At 32.7% G+C, this 21,570-nt stretch overlaps 3 protein-coding genes and 1 non-coding gene across 6 annotated transcripts; 1 reads left to right on the top strand and 3 right to left on the bottom strand.

Moving 5' to 3' along the window:
• Positions 1 to 637: 637 nt before the first annotated feature.
• LOC109180078 (manganese-dependent ADP-ribose/CDP-alcohol diphosphatase) lies at positions 638 to 2,469 on the top strand. Its single transcript, XM_019329578.1, has 2 exons — positions 638 to 759; positions 1,220 to 2,469. The coding sequence occupies exon 2, from the start codon at positions 1,249 to 1,251 to the stop codon at positions 2,206 to 2,208; it is 960 nt and encodes a 319-aa protein (XP_019185123.1). The 5' UTR covers positions 638 to 759; positions 1,220 to 1,248; the 3' UTR covers positions 2,209 to 2,469.
• Positions 2,470 to 6,581: 4,112 nt separating this feature from the next.
• Positions 6,582 to 9,030, bottom strand: LOC109180079 (high-affinity nitrate transporter 3.2-like). The gene is made up of 3 exons (XM_019329579.1): positions 8,802 to 9,030; positions 6,772 to 7,264; positions 6,582 to 6,688 (listed from the first exon to the last, which is right to left on the bottom strand). Exons 1-2 carry the CDS (start codon positions 8,935 to 8,937, stop codon positions 6,780 to 6,782), a joined length of 621 nt encoding a protein of 206 aa, XP_019185124.1. The 5' UTR covers positions 8,938 to 9,030; the 3' UTR covers positions 6,582 to 6,688; positions 6,772 to 6,779.
• A 5,118-nt stretch (positions 9,031 to 14,148) lies between these two features.
• TRNAG-ACC lies at positions 14,149 to 14,219 on the bottom strand. Its single transcript has one exon. It is a non-coding gene; the product is annotated as a tRNA-Gly (tRNA).
• Positions 14,220 to 14,380: 161 nt separating this feature from the next.
• LOC109180080 (high-affinity nitrate transporter 3.2-like) lies at positions 14,381 to 20,081 on the bottom strand. 3 transcript variants are annotated; one of them, XM_019329582.1, is made up of 3 exons: positions 19,865 to 20,081; positions 18,372 to 18,872; positions 14,381 to 14,392 (listed from the first exon to the last, which is right to left on the bottom strand). In XM_019329582.1, the coding sequence occupies exons 1-2, from the start codon at positions 19,998 to 20,000 to the stop codon at positions 18,388 to 18,390; spliced, it is 621 nt and encodes a 206-aa protein (XP_019185127.1). In that variant the 5' UTR covers positions 20,001 to 20,081; the 3' UTR covers positions 14,381 to 14,392; positions 18,372 to 18,387. The 3 variants fall into 3 exon arrangements, with proteins under 3 accessions (XP_019185127.1, XP_019185126.1, XP_019185128.1); XM_019329583.1 differs by lacking the exon at positions 14,381 to 14,392 and adding an exon at positions 18,313 to 18,355 and having other exon boundaries at positions 18,386 to 18,872; XM_019329581.1 differs by lacking the exon at positions 14,381 to 14,392 and having other exon boundaries at positions 18,294 to 18,872.
• Positions 20,082 to 21,570: the final 1,489 nt, after the last annotated feature.

Genomic DNA, 21,570 nt, shown 5'->3' with positions numbered 1-21,570 from the left:
TTATGAATGTACAGTTATTGATCGAATTATGAACAAAGAGCTCTAACATTATGAATTTACAATTATGAACATATAGTGATAAAATTATGAACATAGAGCTCTAAAATTGTGAACATAGAGCTTCGAAAATTATGAACGTACAGTTATGGAGTTATGAATGTACAGTTATGGAGTTATGAATGTACAGTTATAGAGTTATGAACGTACAGTTATGAAGTTATGAATGTACAGTTATTAACATATAGTAATAAAATTATGAACATATACTCCTATAACGAAGCGGTCTGAAATTAAAAAAAAAAAAAAAAAAAAAAAAAAAAAAAAAAAAAAAAAAAAAAGAGAGATAATAGTGCCAGTTACCCGTGTTCAGCAAGCATGCTGGACACGAGTCCAACGCATAACGATTGAAGACCAACAACAAATTATATCATACACCGCGGTGCATAATTGATTATGAAGACCAACCCCACACCGACATCACTTTTAAATATTTTGCAGTATTTTAGTAATGAGGTTTTTAGATTGACACGTGTGGGGCAAAATTAATCGACCAATCGAACAGAATCCTAAACAACAATCAATTCCTTGTCCCTACCACCACCTACGACACGTATGTAACCACCAAACAAACGCGGTAAGCTGTTCCCGTCCTCTGACATTTTCCTCTCGTCCAGACTCCCCATCGCTTACTGCACCCGCAATTCACCCACCCAGACGCCGAGCAGTTCTTGGTTCTTCAGATTCGCCGTAACTAAACTGGTACGTAATTTCCGATTTTCTTTCAACCCCGGCCCCGAACCCGAACCCGATTTTGTTTGCGATTTTTGTTGACTCATTGTGGTTACTATTGGTTTGATTTGTAGTCGAATTCTCTTGGATGCTCCATTTATCCTATGTTTTGCTCTTAGATTTTGCTTGAAATTTTCGTTCTAGACAATGTAGCCAAAATTTAGTATGTAATTTATAATTGCCTTGAGGTTTTAGGGAAATTGGGATGTGATGATCAATGTTAATTTGTGGAAATCTAATTCACCAATTGCCAGAAGCGGAAAATAAGAGGGAAATTGGGATGTGATGATCAATGTATAATGCTTAGAATGAATTTCGTTTTCATATATTTAAATTGCTCATATTAAATGATTGTTCAAGAGTTTTCTGTTAATCTACTTTTTTCATAATGTGCATAGTTTATTTATATGTATATATTTTTTTCCCATAGTGTATTTAGGAATCTTTTACTGGTTGGCAATGGGATCTGGGAATGGCATTGTGAGTGCAAACTTTAAGCATCCGCTTCTTTCATTTGGAGTTATATCAGATGTCCAGTACGCTGATATTCCCGATGGTCGTTCATTCCGTGGTGTTCCAAGGTATTATCGACATAGCTTTCTCGTGTTGCAGAGAGCTGTGCAGAAATGGAACCAGCAAAAGCATAACTTTGTGCTGAATTTTGGAGACATTGTGGATGGATTTTGCCCGAGAAACCAGTCTCTGACTGCTGTGAAGAAACTTGTTGATGAATTCGATAGGTTCGAGGGCCCAGTGTATCATATGATTGGGAATCATTGCCTTTACAATCTTCCCCGTGACGAATTGCTTCCCCTGTTAAGGGTTCCTGGTTATGGTGGCTATGCTTATTATGATTTCTCTCCGATTCCAGAATTTAGATTCGTAATTCTTGATTGTTATGATATAAGTGCCATTGGTTGGCCTAAGGATCACCCGAATACATTGAAGGCCTTAAAATTACTTGGCGAGAAAAATCCCAATCTGGATAAGAACAGTCCAGATGGGCTGGCGGGATTGGAGAGAAGGTTTCTGATGTTCAATGGAGCAGTTGGGAACGAACAATTGGAATGGCTTGATCGCGTTCTTCAGGAGGCCACGAAGGCGAACCAAAAGGTAATAATTTGCTGCCACCTGCCTTTAGATCCCGGTGCATCATCCAACGAAGCGTTATTATGGAATTACAATGAAGTCATGGATGTGATATATAGATATAATTGTGTCAAGGTCTGTCTAGCCGGACATGACCACAAAGGCGGTCACTCCATTGATTCCCACGGAATTCATCATCGGGTCCTCGAAGCAGCCCTCGAGTGCCCTCCTGGGACAGATGCCTTTGGATATATCGATATTTTTGATGATAAGTTATCTCTTTTTGGAACTGATAGAATGAAGACTACCGATATGATCTTCTCTCCCTGAGCTAGTATATATATATATACACCTTCTGAAAATTCAGTTTCTGGAGTTTACCATCTAGTCTTGGTTGAGAGGAAGAGAGAGAGAGAAAGAGAGAGTAACATTTAGAGGGATTCCCATGCCATTGAATCCTTCTTATACTCCAGATGCAATTGCTCTTCTGGATACATTAACTCGCATGTTATCTTGTCTTTTTTTACTGTCCTGTTCTTCAACCCAACATCATAAATTCATAATATATACTATTTCTTTTTATTATACTCATATCCTTAATTGCTTCGCCACCTTGATTTTTTGTAAAATCTGAATGACGACTGTTGTTGAGTATACACTTGGCCCAGCAAAAACTTGTGTAAGACCTTCACATAGATCTTTGTCCGTGAGATGGATTGGATCAAAATAAAAATGTACTCGTAACACTTAGGCCCTGTTTGGTAAATGACTGTTTGCTGCTAGCTGATTGTGTTAATTAAAACTAGTTGATAACATTAGCTGTTGTAGAAAAGTGTTTGGTAAATTAGTTGTTAGCGGATAGCTTTTCTGAAAAAACTAATTGAAACAGTTGGTTGGGGCAGCTTTTTGAATTTTAACATTTTGGAGTTGCAAAAAGCTAATTAACCAAACACTTATATTGATATTTTAACTAAATCAAACAATTAATAGTGGTCAAATAAGCCAAAATTGCAATAGTTATGCCGTGCAACCGAATGTACCATGCGCATGGTGCATACGACGCAAAACGACGTCGTTTTGACTAAAAACGCGCGTCCCACTTAAAAAAAAAAAATTCAGGTTCGATTCTCGGCAATAGCATTATTGTGGATATATAGTTATGAATTTCTGGATATATAGTTATAAATTTGTGGATATATAGTTATGAATTTATGGATATTTAGTTCATTCATTGTGGATATTTAGTTCATTCATTGTAGATATTTACTTCGTTCATTCACTGTGGATATATAGTTATGAATTTATAGATATATAGTTATGAATTTCTGGATATATAGTTATGAATTTATGGATATTTAGTTCATTCATTGTGGATATTTAGTTCAATCATTGTGGATATTTAGTTCATTTATTGTGGATATTTAGTTTATTCATTGTGGATTTTTACTTCATTCATTCACTGTGGATATATAGTTATGAATTTCTGGATATATAGTTATGAATTTCTGGATATATAAAAATGCTATTGCCGGGAATCTAACCTGATTTCTTCTTTAAGTGAGACGCGCGTTTTTTTTTTAACCAAAACGGCGCCGTTTTGCAACCGTATGCACCTTGCAAGGTGCATTCGGTTGCACAGCATAATTTGCGCCAAAATTGGCCTATAGGCCAATTTTTTACCAAATAGGGCCTTAATATTAGAATGAAGTATTCCTTAAAGGAAAAGTGTAATATTCTGAAGAAAAATGTAATATTATACATTTTGATTTAAAAGAATTACATTTTTCTTCAAAAGTATTACATTTTATTCTTGATTAATATTAGGGAAAATGACACTTTTTCCCCCTGAGTTATATACTTATAGTACTTTTTCCCCCCGAATTATTTAAGTGACTCTTTTTCCCCCTGAAATGTTAAATGGACATATTTACCCTTAAAATAAATATTTAAAATAAATAATTCATTTATTTTTCTTCTCCAACAAATTATTACTATAATTTGGTTCAAACCAAACAGATACTATAGCAACCAAACCAAAATATTCCAATTACAATTTATAATAAAAACGCGATATTTAGAGTTTATTAAAATTGCGAACCGGAATGGCCGGTTCATGTTCCGAACTGAAAAAATAAAATATATTTATTGTTGAATTTAGATTATTTTAAAATAAAAAATAAAATTTTAAAATTAAGACGGTTCAAAATCGCGAATCGGATCCGGAACCGCCGGTTCATGGTTCATGATCCAGTTTTTTTTTTTTTTTTTTTTTTTTTTTTTTTAATTCTTAAATTTAATAAATTGAAATCCAAATATTGGGTTCTAGATCTGAATCATAACCGAAAACTTTTAATTCGATTGCTATAGTGTCTGGTTCAGTTCGAACCGAACCGTGGTAATCGCTACATATACGCAATAATTAGTTGGAGAAGTAAAATAAATAAAATGTTTACTTTAAGGGTAGAAATGTCATTTTAATATATTAGGGGGGATAACCACCACTTTTAAAATAATTGAGGGGCTAATGTGCTTACATAAATAATTGAGGGGGGAAAAGTGCTATAAATATATAACTTAGAGGGGAAAAGTGCCATTTTCCCTTAATATTATATTTTTTAGTATAAATATTACATTGATTCAACCCGTCTTATTAATCATTATTGAGACAATCTCACAAAAGGGTCACTCTTTTGACTTAGTTTTGATGATCGGCGTGCAGCCATGTTGATGGAAAACTCAACTAATCAAGGGGCAGGGAATTTTATTTATATTTTTTAATTTAGTAACAGTTGACCACCAGCGATCCAACTAAACGACGACAGGTTTGTTTATACTAACATGGCAGCTAAACCAACAGCGTCAATTTGAAAGGAAATAGTGCAAAATAAAAGACATTTATAAATAGCTAAGCAATATAAACCACGAGTATAATAAAGTTTTTTTTAAAAAGTACAATAAGTGCATGATAACCATGTTAATTGAAATATTAGTATCAATGTGAAAGTGCACATTGTGCAATTGAAAGTGCATACAATATAGACATTGATATTAAAAAAAAAAATAAAAAAAAATAAAAAAAATAAAAAAAAAGCATCTTAACCACATTAATTGAGATATTAAGTCTAATTTTAAAAATGATAATGCATAAATGTAAAAGTGCACCATATGATTGATAAAAGTCAACAATGCCCTAACAACACTAAAATGATGGATTTATAAAGTTAGTAGTGCCTAAATAGAACTTTTTGTTCAAATAGAATGGATGTTCATGAATTTTTCTCATTTGTTACCCTAATAACCATTCTCATATGATTAGCAATATGGACTAATCCAAAACCACATTTAAATTATGTATATGCAATTAACATATTATGTACTTTTAGTTAATAGATTATGTACCTATTATAATTAATGTATTATGTACATGTGATTAATATATTATGTATCTTTAATTAATAAATTATGTACCTATTACAATTTACAATTAAGAGCATGACAACCGACGATTTTTTTAGAGTTTTTTGTAGGGTCAAGGTTAAGGTGAAGAAAAAGAGAAGAGAGGGAAAGGTGAGGTGTGCCTCCAAATTAGAGTTTTTTGTGGTGTCCACTAGGAAAACGAAACACAAAAACATTGCTTTTTGATGCGCGTTGTGTGCACCAGATGGCCCAGTCGAGCGTGTTAACCTTTTAAATATCGTAAAATATGTAATTAGAATCTCAGTATCTCACAATTTCACATGAGTGACAATGTAATATTTATACTGAAAAAATGTTAATCTCACAATGTAATACTTATACTGAAAAGTGTAAAATATAATACTAATCAAAGAATAAAGTGATTGTTACTTATAAAGAAAAATGTAATACATCTCGGTACTACATTTTCCAATATAAGTATTATAAGTAATTTATTCTTGACTGGTACTACATTTTCCAATATAAATATTACATTTTCATCTGGACCGAATCCATCTTGGTTTCACACAAATTTTTTACATTTCACATTTATACTCTTTTACTTCATGAATAAGTCCTATATGAGATCATCTCATATTAAACGTGTAATATTTTTTAATTAAAATTTAATACATCATACATCTCACAGTAAAACGTTCTCACACACACGACTTATTCTTACTATAACAGCGGGATTGGAACGGCAATAATTGCAATGCTCCGTCAACCAAGTCGATCAGCTAATTGGCAATTGAATAATAGATTTTTTAGAGGCAAATGAGATAATAACGTAACAATTCTTTTAAACTAATGCCCGACAACAATTTTTGAACTAATAATATCATATTATAGATGCTTAAGTACACCAACTGTATTTGTAAAGCTGGTCTGCGTGTATCGATGAGGGCATCACGGACATGAAAATCAACGCTGAGAGTTGAATTTTTTAATTTTGGTTTAAGGCATACGTAAGTTACAGCACTTACGGTAAATCTAGTACTTTAATTGCTTTTTGTCTTCGAGTAGGTTACCCGTTGAATTATTATGGTGCGTAATTTTTTTTTTTTAGGACAACCAATAAAACTGGTAGCTATTATTTAAATATATATGTACCGAGTAAACTCTGCTCTTATATATATATATATATATATATATATATATATAAACATTGTGTATGAAATAAATTTTTGAGTAGGAATTAATGGCAATTAAGAAAAATATGTTTATTTGGAGCATAGACACGTTAATTAATTTGCTTGGTATGTAAGACATAAGCAAGAGGGTGATTTGTTCAATACACATTATATGATATTAATAAGCCAGACAGAAGAAATTCAAAAGAAATATATATTGACTAAGCAATCCCCAGCCCACACATAGCAGTTCTGTCCGCCTCAATGGTTCAATAGATAGTATTTAAGAGAAGAAGGACATAGCGGTCCTTATTACTTCTGTTGTGCACTCTTGGCCTTTCTCTTCTCCAAGAAGAAGAAGCCAAAGAGCGAAACAACGGAGAAGACAGAGAAGACAACGGAGCAGATGTCAAGCGTGGCATGGCGGCCGGTGATGGCCTCGACTTGGAAAAGGTTCTGCGTCTTCTTGGCGTCGGTGTTTTGGCCGTAGCCGACCTCGTGATCGTCGGCGTTGTAGGCGTAAACCCTGACGAAGAAAGTGGCGGTGGGCACATCCCTCTCTATCGTCCATTTGAGGGTGTTGGGTTTGGGGTTGTAGGGCTTGGTGGCGATGGTGAATTGGCAGCTCTTGTCCTTCTTCAGATGATCTTCCGTCTTTCTCCACGCGCGGTCCACTTGGCTCACCGGCGCGTAGCACAGCTTCACCTTCACGTTCTTGTAGCTTGAGTCCGTCTTAGCCGGGCTACTGCTGTTGTATGACCATGTTATTGTGATTTCGTCATCCCCAGCCTTCAGAACTACATGATATGCAATAATATTATCATTTTTAGTGAAACCGTCTCATACAACTTTGTCCATCAGACTGATCGTATCAAAATTAAGATGTATACTTATGAAAAATATAATAGTTATATTGTATGTAAAATTCTTCTCAGATCGATTTAGGGATGATAATTTGTCCCGTCCAAAATGTGAATACCCGTCTCCGATATATATATATATATATATATATATATATATATATATATATATATATATATATAGGGAAGGGTTCAGGGACGGGAATGGCTTCCCGTGCGGTTGGACGCAACTTAAGCATTAAAATGAAGCACATTAAGTATTAACTTCGCGCATCTTAGTTTATAACACTGACACACCTTAAGCATACGAATCACGCACCTTAAGCACACAACGTAACACACGCACCGTAAGCGCAAAACTCACACACCTTAAATTTCACAGAACTACTCACATTAAGCACCAACTTCACGCACCTTAAGCACAAACCACACACACATTAAACACAAAACTCAAGCATATTAAGCCCAAACCCAAGCACCTTAAATTTATCTAGATACAAAAATTACCAAATTGTCACCGTATTATTTTAAAAAATTTTTGGTAATCTTAGACGTTGATTTAAGCAAGATCAATGGCTTAGATTTAACCGCACAACCGCACCCGAACCTAATTATATATATATATATATATATATATATATATATATATATATATATATATATATATATATATATATATATATATATATATATATATAAAGACTTAGGTTTTTAGTTTTTAAAATTAAAAATTAATCTAATTTAATATTTTGACTAAGAGTTGACTGAGGACGAGGATGAAGACTATTTTAAGTTCCTTATCAGGGATTGGAACAGGAACGGGGTCGGGGTTTTAGAGAAGGGGACGGGGAGTATACTCCCCGCCCGCCTTGTTGCCATCCCTAGAGCAATCAAGCAATATAATAATTTGAATAAAATATTCTAAACCTGCCGGCTGGTAAGGTTGATATATATATATAAATATAAAATTAACAAAGGCAATTTTTTTTGTTAAGTAACAAAATTTTTGGAAAATAAAAACAATAACTAAAAGCCAATAAAACATCAATGCTTAGTTCAAAGGGGCAATATAATAATTTTTATACTATTCTCTTTGGAGAGTAGAGTAATATACTTATGGAATGTTAATTTATTCCAAGTGATTGTCATATTTCAATCTAAAATTATTATTTAAAATTTAAAAAATAGACGAAAAGAAGTAAAATTAGACGATTCATTAAAAAGTCTTAAATAATTAATTAATGTTAATTAGCTGTCATTGAAAATTTCAACTTAATTAGATCATCAACAAAAAAGTTCATAAGGTCTGTGCATGTGTGAGTACAGTGTATATATCTATGTATATGTATGCATATTTGATGAATATATTTGAGAATATAATATATTCATTTAGTGCATGATCAGATCTATGGATTTTCTTCATAACAATTCCTGTTTTCAAGAGATGAATTATATTGAAGTTTCATATAATTACCTTGTCCTTGTTTATGCTTGACAGAAACCTCAAGGCTTCTCTTCAAGCTAGAAAACAAGACTTCCCCATAAGCAGTGGCTGCCAAGCAGCAAAGCAGAAGTGAATAAGTCACCAGAAAACCTCCTATTTTCGCCATTTCGATCTGCCCTTTAATTTGGTTAGATCAATCTAAGAGATCGAAATCTTAAGAGATCAGATAGATGTTTAATTTGATGGAATTAATGTTGTTGCCTTTGGAAAGAAGATGGCTTGCTTTATATAGACTCTAGCTAGCTAGATAACTCGATCACCTTTAATTTATTTACAACTTACAAGTGGCTATTTTTTTTTTCTTTTTAATTTTATATTAATCGTTGTAAATTTAATTTTAACATGAAAAGTCAAACACAACTGCCTAGTAGTTAAACTATTGATGATGCTTAAGAGACGTGTTAAGAGGATACTTTAAATTATTTTTGTTATTTTTTGTAGGTTTAATTAATTAATTATACTTGCTAATACATAATAATAAATAAATACTACATGCAGGAATTGAAAAATGGGGATGGACTTTGGCTCTAAATCAAATTGATGGGGTGACTTTATGAGTACTTAATAAGTGATCATCAATTAAGAACACGTATGGAGATAAGTTTAGAAAGTTGACTTTAGGCAAATAGACTACTAAGATGTACGGATTGTATGATTGTCATCTTATCATGATCCCCTAGCAGTTTGGAAAGAGCAAATTAAAGCAATGAATAAGTTGCCTCAGCTCCTCCAAACATATTGATTTTGGTATTGTTATATGAGAGGAATTCAATCTGTGTGTGCCATATTTTTTTATACAATAAAATAATGTACATTCAGTACAAAAAATAATGTACATTTAGTATATTAAAAATATACTTTTTGTTATGATCCACATAACACTGTGTGGACCAATAATTTGTCAATTTGATCGATATGGGCCGTTTAACAAGTTCATCATATCACATAATTAAGATGCGTATATGCCCAATAAACAAGGTCCACCGCAATCCAAGTGGAACGTTATGCTGTGAGCACGTGTCCACCTTGCAAGGTGGACACAGTTCTATATCTATAAGGGAAAATAGCACTATTGGTCTCTCAAGTGTTCCTAGATATGCAATGTAGTCCCTCATTTTCTAAATTGATCCCTCAAATGTTTCAATTGTAGCCAATGTAGCCCTCCGGTCAGATTTGTCACTAACTAGTGTTAAAACCATGGACAATTTAGTAATTTTACAACACTAAGTTTTACCCCCAATTTCCTTTTTCCTCTCTCATTGGCTTTTTAGATTTGTCACTCACACCTGAATCCATAGTGATGGCAACGCCGCCGTGGTCGCCGACTGACGGCGGTCCGGCAGCCGGTCGGCCGTCGGAATCTACAAATTCTGAAAATGTTCCAGAAATGAATATAATGGTGCAAAGGCAACAGAGGAAGTCCAGATTTCTCCAACAACACTGGGAATGAGAATAGCGAAAATGTTCAAAATCAAGTGTGATCTGTCACAGAAAACATATCAATTTACAAAAGAGGCACAGACAAAGGTAAATATCAATTTACATTATGGAATTAATGAATTGAAGTAGGGGAAGCCAGTATTAAAATTAGAGAGACGGATAGGAAGAGATTAGCAGCAGACCCATACACGCCTCTTGCCAAAAAATCATCACGGGAAGTGATAAACATGGAATGCGAACGCCGGAAATGGACTTGAGAATCGCTGGAATACATAAAACACCATGCGACCTTTCACCCCCGCATCTTTGATTCCAGAGAAAGACTTTTTTTTTTTTTTTTTTTGTAAAGTGGGTATAATGAATGATAATAATAGTGTCGATTTTCCCTTGTTTGCCATAGACGTTTTCCCTCTCCGGTCGCGCTGGTTTCTCTTTTTCTATGGCGTTGTTGAATCCAGTGAGGAGCTTGGGCACTGCAATGAGAGATTGACGATGGCATCGCGATTTGGAGAAGATGGTGGCGACGAGACTAGGCTCCCAGCGACATCCGGCTGTGGCGCTAGTTTTTTTGTAGCACTGGTGCAAAGACGGATTAGGATCAGAAAATTGGGTGTGAAAGCTAGGGCTACGTAAAATGAATTTGGGGGTAAATGGCGTGGGAGGAGAATGGGTGTAACTAAGGGTATTGTCAAATTACCAAAATGTCTATAGTATTAACTCTAATTTGAGACAAATTTGACCGGAGGGCTATATTGGCTACAATTGAAACATTTGAGGGACCAATTTAGCAAAATTGACAATGAGAGACTACATTGCATATATGGGAACAATTGAGGGACCAAAAATGCGATTTTCCCTATCTATAATTTCTATACTGTAGATTCATAATTTATATAGTGTAGATTCATAAAATTTATACTTTAGATTCATAATTTCTAAACCGTAGATTCATAATTTAAATACAGTAGATTCATAATTTCTATACAGTAGATTCATAATTTCTATACTGCAGATTCATAATATCTGTACTGTAGATTCATAATTTCTGTACTGTAAATTCATAATTTCTAAAGTGTATAGTTATCAAATTATGAACATATAGTTCTCTGATTTGTGAAAACAGAGTTCAACAATTGAAATCTAAAGTAGTATAAATTTTATGAATCTACAGTATAAAAATTATGGATCTACACTATAAAAATTATGAATCTACAATATTGAAATTATAGATATGGAACCGTGCCCACCTCACAGCATAATTTGCGAATCCAAATGTATGCAAAATTGCAAGTTCAGCTCAATTATATTGGCTAAGAGCTGAGTGTTGTGCGCGCGCGCGTATGAGAGGATGGTAGTGTTGAAGCAGTTAAACCAATGGCTTAGAGTAAGTCATTAGAGCAGATCATGGTTTATCATGCACATTGTGAATTTTATCCAGATTATATACCTAAGGACTATGATAGGGGATCAATATAATTGCGTAGGCTAACTACATACTTTATAAATATTGGTTCACGGCATTAGGGGAGACACAAATACAAATTTAATGAAATGCTGAGAAGTTTCATAGAATAGAAAGATATTCATTATTTAAATCCACATACTAGTTAGACTGAACTGGAAGTTTAAAAGATAATCTACTTGCGACATTAGCAAATAATCTGCCAAACATATCTATTGATTATGCTGATCAGAAAAAGAGTGACTATGTCCTATATATATTTCCCAAATTTGACCATATATATCTATCGGCGCTCCTTGACACCAGAAGTTAGGAAACCTATCGGTGTAAAGGATATGAATCCGCAACAACTAGATCTAGTTAAGAATTTTGTCACTCGTGAAATCTCTTAAAGAATTGTCCTGAAGATGTTCGTCCTGAAGACAAAAAATTAAATCTCAGTAAACTTATAAGTATACCAACTAATAATCATAATACAGGGAATGTCAAATGACCATATTTAAAAATCTTTGGACAACTAGAATCTAGTAGACTTAGATATTGCCAGAAACATTTATGAATATGGGAGAAATTTATGATAAAAATATTATAGTTGTCGACAACACAAATACCTATATAATAGCTCATATTATAATTTGGATCCAAAGGTAGGAACCATATGCGCCCTCATTGTTTAATATCTAAAGGAGCAATTAAGGCATAGCTCAACTCGGTAACATAAATCTATTCTCTTTATAACACGTACACCATTGAATGTTAACCCTGAAGGTTACAAATGGGTGTTTGTACGAAAAAGAAATATTGATAATGTGGTGGTGTAATATATAAACGAGACTAGTAGCTCAAGAGTTTACCCCTGGGTATCCTGTCTCACTCCAGCATAGATTTTTGAAGTTCTTCAGCCCTGTTCCGAACAACTTTATCTGGAGACCGGCGTAAAAGAGTCTCTGTTAAGACGACTCTAAAAAGGGATTTTTCATTAGTATTATCTAACAGAGGCCCATAATTGATTTTGATCAAATATACTCTCGCACAATGGATGACATTAAGTTCCGCTACATAATATCATTGACAGAATAATAAATTTAGATAAGTAGTTAATGAACGTCATGATCGCATAATTATGGGTCTTTAGACGCTAATGTTTATTTTAGAAAATCCATGATGGATTTATAATCTCAGAATGAGAAAAAGAATGAAAATCGCCACATGTATTTTGTTATGTTACAAAGGTTTTACTTGACTTTGAGTGATTTCATCCTAAACTAAGAATATGTAAATATAGATATGTGTCTTTATGTGCTCAGAAATGAGTTGCTAATGGAGTTATTTATTTAGTATCTCAGTATGTGTTGATGTTATGAACATTATTTTGAAATACATAAAGAGTTTGATGATATTAGCTCATGCCTAAAGACGGAGTTTTGAAATGAAAGACTTGGAAAATCCAAGTATTATCTCGACCCGAAGATCGAGCGTCTACTTGAAGAAGTTCTACACACTAGTTAGCTTACATTGAGAAACGTCTTGAAGATATTTTAGAAGGATATATAAGTAGCATTTGTTTATCACATTAATGGTTTCCAGTCTCTAGAAGCAGATAATGAATCATTAAGACTCGAAGAGGATAATGAGGATATTTTGGGGCCAAAAGTCCATTACTTCATTGTGTTGGAGCACCAATTTATGACCAAAAGTTTCATAACCGCATCAGACCTGATATTGTATCTGCGATGAAATTAGTAGAAACATCCAGTGCCCCTCATACAATGAAATATTAGATTAGTATTTAACGCGTCCTCAAATTTCTTCGAGTTACAAAAGATTTTAGTGTTTTATGCGAGAAACCAATATGTGGTTTTAATGGGCTACTTGGGTTGGCTATTTTATTTGATCTCAATGATGTCAAGTCCCAACTGGTTATGTTTTGTTTTACTCCAACTATTCCGTATTAGGACAATAAAGCTTGTGTTGCACAAATGATAAATAATGGGTATGTTTAAGAATAATATATATTTAATTCTTTGAGTATCAATTACACAAGAATTACATCTAAAGATTAAGTGAAGAAGTCCAATTTTTAACAAATAACTGTCATATTATTTTTTGATTTGAAATTTATAATTGGAGATTTAGATTGATTACATGATGTTTTAATATAATTTTAAAAATAAAATTATACTTTGTCTTTGAGTTATAGGATAAGAGTGAATTTACTCCCCATATGATCAAAGTTATGTAAGTTTCAAGCATTAACTTCAATTGAGAATTTGAGTAGAGAGGCCAGCTCTAGTGGGTTATCAAATATCAAGTCCTTCTCAAACTCATTATGATCTCTTCTGCAATAGTTCTGCTTGGAGCTGTTGGTATTCCGCCTGCATTCTACTCATAAAACTGAGAAGAGGATAAAAACAATGCACCAGCTGGGAATCGAACCCGTGTCTGTACCGTGGTAGGGTACTATTCTACCACTAGACCACTGGTGCGTTAATATACTCTACTAAGAATACTTTATACATTACCCAACACATTCTACTGCTCATAAGGATTCGTATTGGAAAAATAAGATGTAATTCTTGTTCCATGTGAAACATATAATATATAAACATAAAAGTATAGTTTAATTATTAGTTTAGTTTTCAGTTGAGATGGAATATATCTTTTAAATTTGATATCAAAGCCAATCACATAATCACATGCAAAATATCTTCCACGTCACCCAATTAAAAAGGATCGTGCTTGGTAACTAACCGTACATGTGAGAGGGTGTGTTCAGCATGTGTAGGCCAATCATCAATTTAGACGAAACACATCATTCAATAGATGTGACACATACAAGAAGCCTTTTGCAAATGATAACGTATTTAATTTTATTTTTTGTTCTAGATTTATTAGTAATAATTTACTTTAAGTCCTTTTTTATTAAGACATTCACTTTTGGTCCTAGTATTATTGTGGCATGACTATTTTTAGTCTTTATCAACAAAACTGTTTAAATATTGGTAAATATAAGGGTATTTTGGTCTTTAATTATGGATTTTTTCAAAAAAAAAAAAAAAAAACATAAAAAATATAGCGGTTCAACCTACTTTATATAAGAAAGATTGAAATATTTTTGTATTTAACAATATTTTAACAATTTTATTGAAGGATGACTAAAAATGATCATGTCACAATAATACTAGGACTAAATGATGATGTTCTAATAAAAAAGACTAAAATTGAATTTTTCACGTACCTATAAATATAGGACCATAAATGGAATTAACTCTATTTCTTATGAAAAACTATTTCACTTAGAAGATGGTAAAAGGAGGTTCAATTGTTATGCATTTAAATGACTTTAGTACTATTGTTAATTAATTAGTTTTCTTCTATTAGATAAATAGGAGCCCATGAGGTCAGGCGTACGTACTGTAGTTAGTAATTAAGGCAATAGTTATGCTGTGCAACCGAATGTACCATGCGCATGGTGCATACGGTTCAAAACGACGTCGTTTTGACTAAAAACGCGCGTCCCACTTTAAAAAAAAAAAATCAGGTTCGATTCTCAGCAATAGCATTATTGTGGATATATAGTTATGAAATTGTGGTTATATAGTTATGAATTTATGGATATTTAGTTCATTCATTGTGGATATTTAGTTCAATCATATATTGTGGATATTTAGTTCATTTATTGTGGATTTTTACTTCATTCATTCATTCAGTGTGGATTTTTACTTCATTCATTCATTCATTGTGGATTTTTACTTCATTCATTCACTGTGGATATATAGTTATGAAATTGTGGATATATAGTTATGAAATTGTGGTTATATAGTTATGAATTTATGGATATTTAGTTCATTCATTGTGGATATTTAGTTCAATCATATATTGTGGATATTTAGTTCATTCATTGTGGATTTTTACTTCATTCATTCATTCATTGTGGATTTTTACTTCATTAATTCATTCATTGTGGATTTTTACTTCATTCATTCACTGTGGATATATAGTTATGAAATTGTGGATATATAGTTATGAAATTGTGGTTATATAGTTATGAATTTCTGGATATATAAAAATGCTATTGCCGGGAATTGAACCTGATTTCTTCTTTAAGTGGGACTCGCGTTTTTTTTTAACCAAAACGGCACCGTTTTGCAACCGTATGCACCTTGCAAGGTGCATTCGGTTGCACAGCATAATTTGCGTAATTACGGAGTACAATGCAAAGTTTGAAGTTTGTTGATGTTAGCGATAAAATTCTTTTTGAGGAGATTCACGTGATTATGTTAGGTAAAATTTTAACTTTAAGTGCTTTCATTCATGTGGAAGGAAGAGTTAGCTAGAGAACATGATGATGTAGGAAATAGGGAGGCTCGTGTAATGTTGTTTTTAGGAGATTGAGAAATATCTAAGATAATATGTGATAACTGACAACTAAACGCTAATATTTAAAAAATAATAATAATAAACAAGAAGCTAAATAATAACAAGAAAGATAGAGCAAATGCTTATTAACAAGTGTTGAACATACACGAAGTAAGGAAATATGACACAAATAATGGAGAATAATCTACTAGATGCAAGTAAACTTATAGGACTGGAGGAGAACAAACCAAAGAATTGAGAGGCATGTAAGAATTATAGTCTAAAAATCACTTTCATGATTATTTAAAAAATATAATAATATGGACTAGGAATTGTCATACTCTCACGAGTTATGATATGCATCAATTCCAAGTTCTAAAAACACACAAAGCTAATCATCTAATTTAAATAATTACCCCATTTCCTCGATTCTCATAGTGGCATATTTGGAATAATATTTATGGAGTAACTTAAAATATTGACCAAACTCTCATTGTTGTGGCCAAAATCCTCCAAATGAATGCTAATGAATGTTGTACACTTGTACTATACATAAAACACTAACAAGATTCTCCTGCGAATCCTTCATAACATCAAAGAACCCTATGAATTCTACCATTTATGCAATAATCAACAATAAAACATCTAGAATGATAATACAACTCTAACCCAGTCCCTAAAACTAACTAATGATAATGGACAAATAGCATAAAAACACAACAATAATATGTAAATAGCATGATGGAAATACAGATAAAGGAAATAGAAACTTACCTATTGAAATGAAAGATATATGGAGTGTTTGGCAAATAATAGTTGTTAACTGTTAGAAGATTGGGTTAGCGGGTTTGACTAGCGGAAAGCATTAGTTGGTTGTAGAAACTAAAAAGTGTTTGGTAAATCAAAAACTGATTGAAAAAACTGCTTTGAGCAGCTTTTTGAATTTTAGCGTTTTGGAGGAATAAGTTGTTACAAAAAGCTGATTAACCAAACACTCATATTGACTATTTAACCAAGTCAAACAACTAATAATAGTCAAACAAGCCAAAATTGGCTTGATATGCTAACTAGGGCCAAAGTCTTCAAATAGAAGTGTAAGTCCTTTAATATAAACTTCCAAAATGTTAAAGAACTTAAATCTAATAAGCTTAATCTAACATAAAAACTGTAGGTGGTAAATAAGTCGATGTACTATATATATATATATATATATATATATATATATGAAATTTAATTTTAGAAAATTAATCCAACCAAAACCAAAGGAACCGAAATAATTTATATAAAAGTAAATAAAGACGAAGAGGGTTTTCAAACTTAAGGTTATAAACCCAAGGAAAGATTCAAGTCTTTGTGTAATACACATTTTTCTTAAAATCAATTCGCTGCCTATCGAGGGGGCTAAGAGCTTTACAGCGTCAATCTCCCAAGATAAAATGGATCACGACCTTAAGTTTGAGCACTCTAACAAAAGGTCCGGCAAACTAGAACCAAGATCGAGCACTTGGATATTTTATTGGAAGTGTGGGCAGAATTTTCTTTCAAGGAAAAACGAGAGAAGGGACGAGACAAAGCAAAAGATTTTGAGAGTTCAAAATCTAGCAGCCAAAAACAAGTGTCAATACCAAGTATTTATAGGAGAATGGAGAGTTAATAGCATTAATAACGACATTAACATCTTAAATAAGTTTTGATATGTAACCCCCCTAACGACAATTTTAATCTAGAGTTTAACACAACTGTTATGACCGCTAATTGTTAAAATTTTTATTGAAATTAATTCATACTAATCAGAATTAACACTTTCAGAATAATACTTCGAACAGTAGTTCAAGCAGTACCCACGAATAGTCGCCTGAAGATTACGAATGGTCAACCATTTGGTCAAACTGAATAGTCAATCAAACCAAATAGTTAATAGTGATATAGTGACTATTCATTAAAACTTCCAAATGGTAAAACAGAGTTTACACTCGAACTGACTCTGAGGTATTAAAATTTGACATAACTTAACCTGTAAAGACATTGGTGCCCGCACCTAAGTTTACACTTGAACATGGCTCTAATATGCTACACTTGACTCTTAATATTTTCCAAAGTATATGAAAATTGATCTTTTCAATTCAAACAAGGGCAACTCTACGTAAAAAACAGAAGTTAATACATATATGATATGATATGATATGATATGATATTAATAGTATAGGCAGACAGAAGTTAAGAAAAAGAAATATATGTTGACACAGCGCGGCCAGAACACAATCCCCAGGCCAGGACACAGCAATCCTTATTATATTACTTGTTCTGTGCGCTCTTGGCCTTTCTCTTCTCCAAGAAGAAGAAGCCAAAGAGCGAGACAACCGAGAAGACAGAGAAGACAACGGAGCAGATGTCAAGCGTGGCGTGGCGGCCGGTGATGGCCTCGACTTGGAACAGGTTCTGCGTCTTCTTGGCGTCGGTGTTTTGGCCGTAGCCGACCTCGTGATCGTCGGCGTTGTAGGCGTAAACCCTGACGAAGAAAGTGGCGGTGGGCACGTCCCTCTCAATCGTCCATTTGAGAGTGTTGGATTTGGGGTTGTAGGGCTTGGTGGCGATGGTGAATTGGCAGCTCTTGTCCTTCTTCAGATGATCTTCCGTCTTTCTCCACGCGCGGTCCACTTGGCTCACCGGCGCGTAGCACAGCTTCACCTTCACGCTCTTGTAGCTTGAGTCCGTCTTAGCCGGGCTACTGCTGTTGTATGACCATGTTATTGTGATTTCGTCATCCCCAGCCTTCAGAACTACACATATGCAATAATATTATCATTTTTATTAAGCTTGACCGAGAACCAAGATGGAGACTATTTTAAATTCCCTGTCAGGAATGAAGACGGGGACGGGATTGGGGTTTCAGGGATGGGGACAGGGAGTATACTCCCGTCCGCCTCGTTGTCATCCCTAGATCAATTAAACAATATAATAATTTGAATAAAATATTCCAAACCTGCCGGCTGGTAAGGTTGATATAAATATAAAATTAACAAAGGCAATTTTTTTTGTTAAGAAACCAAATTTTTGGAAAATAAAAACAATAACTAAAAGCCAATAAATTAAACATCAATGCTTAGTTCAAATGTGCAATAATTCTTATACTGTTATGTTCTCTTTGGAGAGTAGAGTAATATACTTATGGAATGTTAATTTATTCCAAGTGACTATCATATTTCATTCTAAAATTATTATTTAAATTATATTTAAAATTTAAATAAAAAAATAGACGAAAAGAAGTAAAATAAGACGATTCATTAAAAAGTTTTAAATAATTAATTAATGTTAATTAGCTGTTATTGAAAATTTCAACTTAATTAGATCATCAACAAAAAAGAATATAAGGTATGTGCATGTGTGAGTACAGTGTATATATCTATGTATATGTACGCATATTTGATGATTACATTTAAGAATATATTTGATTTACTAAAAAATTTTGCAATTATATATTGATTTAGTGCATGATCTGATCTATAGATTTTCTTCATAACAATTCCTGTTTCTAGCTAGTAAAATGTATATTCTTTCAATTAAGTTGAAATATGAAATAATCATGTGGCTAGCTATCACCAGGCTATGGACAACAACTCAACAAGGAAAAGAAATAGAAATAAAAAATCAAAATAACATATTCTGGGTAAAACTGATCGAGGAGATTCCAAATTAAACAACTTATTAATCTGAATTACTTAAAATTTAATTTTGTTTATTCAAGAGGTGAATTGAAGTTTCATATAATTACCTTGTCCTTGTTTATGCTTGACAGAAACATCAAGGCTTCTCTTCAAGCTAGAAAACAAGACTTCCCCATAAGCAGTGGCTGCCAAGCAGCAAAGCAGAAGTGAATAAGTCACCAGAAAACCTCCTATTTTCGCCATTTCTGATCTGCCCTTTAATTTGGTTAGATCAATCTAATCTTCCAACACAAATCTTAAGAGCTGAGAGAGATATTTGCTGGAAATGAAGATGGCTTGCTTTATATAGACTCCAGAGAACTCACTTGATCACCTTTATTTACAACTTACAAGTGGCTGTTTTTTTCTTTTTAATTTTAAATTAATCTTTAATTTGTAAATTTAATTTTAACATGAAAAGTCAAACACAACTGCCCAGTAGTTAAACTTTTTATGATGCTTAAGAGACGTGTTAAGAGGTTACTTTCAATTATTTTTGTTATTTTTTTGGCAGGTTTAATTAGTTATACTAATACATATTAAATACAGGAATTGGAAAATGGGAGTTGGCTCTAAATCAAGTTGATGAGGTGACTTTATGAGTAATTAATAAGGTGTCATTAATTAAGAAGATATAAGTTTAGAGAGTTGACTTTTAGGCAAATAGACTACTGAGATGTACGGATCGGATTGTATGTATGACGATCATCTTAATTATCATGTGGTACCAAGCATTAATATAGGTAGCTTTGGTCCCCGGCCTAGCAGTAGTTTGGAAAGAGCAAATCAATGAATTGAAGTTCAATAACCAAGGTCCAATGCAATCCAAATGTATGCAAGTAGAAAAGAAAAAAAAAAAAAAAATCAGTACAGTGTTTAATAATAAACCAAAATTAAATAGTTAGGTTCAGTTCAAATCAGATAATTCGAACCATAATAATCACTCCTAATATAATAGAAGAGAAGAAAAGAATAGAACTGTATAGGGTAAATAAAATAAAGTGTCTATATATATATATATATATATATATATATATATATATATATATATATATATATATATATATATATATATATATATATATATATAATAAAGTTCAAATGCGGTGAGGTCTTCGCGTGCGGCGGAATTCTAGAATACACCAACAGTGTTAACAATATGCACCAACAGTGTAATAAAAGCACACCACAATGAAATGTAATAAAACATCACAAAATACACAACAGACTCAAAAAAATACAACATATAACTCACCACCTCCAATGGTGTATTTCCAAACAGTGTATGGTGTTTTTACTCACACCTAATAATGTGTGTTTGGTGATACAGGGCTCTATTTACTCTGTTTTGGGTGGTGTATTTTCAAACAATGATACTTTTACTTTATTAAATAATAAATTTTATATAATATTTTAAATATTTGCCTATTTCACCTACAATTAATCCTTTTTTTTTTTGTTAATATCTTATTTAAGTAATGTATCATTTAGAAACAAAACACTCCTACAACTCTTTTGTTTTCAAATAATTCAATACTTACACAAAATATATATATATATATATATATATATATATATATATATATATATATTAACCAAAAGGCGTTAGTGATAGTAAAGTGGTCCAGTTAGTTATAGCAATGGAATTAAGGAATTAAGTAAAATAAGAAAATAGTTAACAACTTTCCTATAGTAATTACCCGTGCACTTTTAAATTACTTGTGCGATGCATGAATAAAATTTTTTATGGGGTGAAGATGACATGACAAGGTGT

Source organism: Ipomoea nil, unplaced genomic scaffold, assembly GCF_001879475.1.
Source record: "Ipomoea nil cultivar Tokyo-kokei standard unplaced genomic scaffold, Asagao_1.1 scaffold0987, whole genome shotgun sequence".
Lineage (NCBI taxonomy): Eukaryota > Viridiplantae > Streptophyta > Magnoliopsida > Solanales > Convolvulaceae > Ipomoea > Ipomoea nil.
Note: the sequence above shows the minus strand (reverse complement) of the source record. Positions and strands in the feature narration are given on the sequence as shown.

Bases quoted from the DNA above. Each gene is read 5' to 3' on its own strand.
- LOC109180078 (XM_019329578.1), top strand. From the start codon at position 1,249: ATGGGATCTGGGAATGGCATTGTGAGTGCAAACTTTAAGCATCCGCTT.
- LOC109180079 (XM_019329579.1), bottom strand. From the start codon at position 8,937: ATGGCGAAAATAGGAGGTTTTCTGGTGACTTATTCACTTCTGCTTTGC. The intron at 7,265-8,801 runs GTAATTATATGA...CATATCATGTAG, and splicing joins CAAGCATAAACAAGGACAAG to TTCTGAAGGCTGGGGATGAC.
- LOC109180080 (XM_019329582.1), bottom strand. From the start codon at position 20,000: ATGGCGAAAATAGGAGGTTTTCTGGTGACTTATTCACTTCTGCTTTGC. The intron at 18,873-19,864 runs GTAATTATATGA...GCATATGTGTAG, and splicing joins CAAGCATAAACAAGGACAAG to TTCTGAAGGCTGGGGATGAC.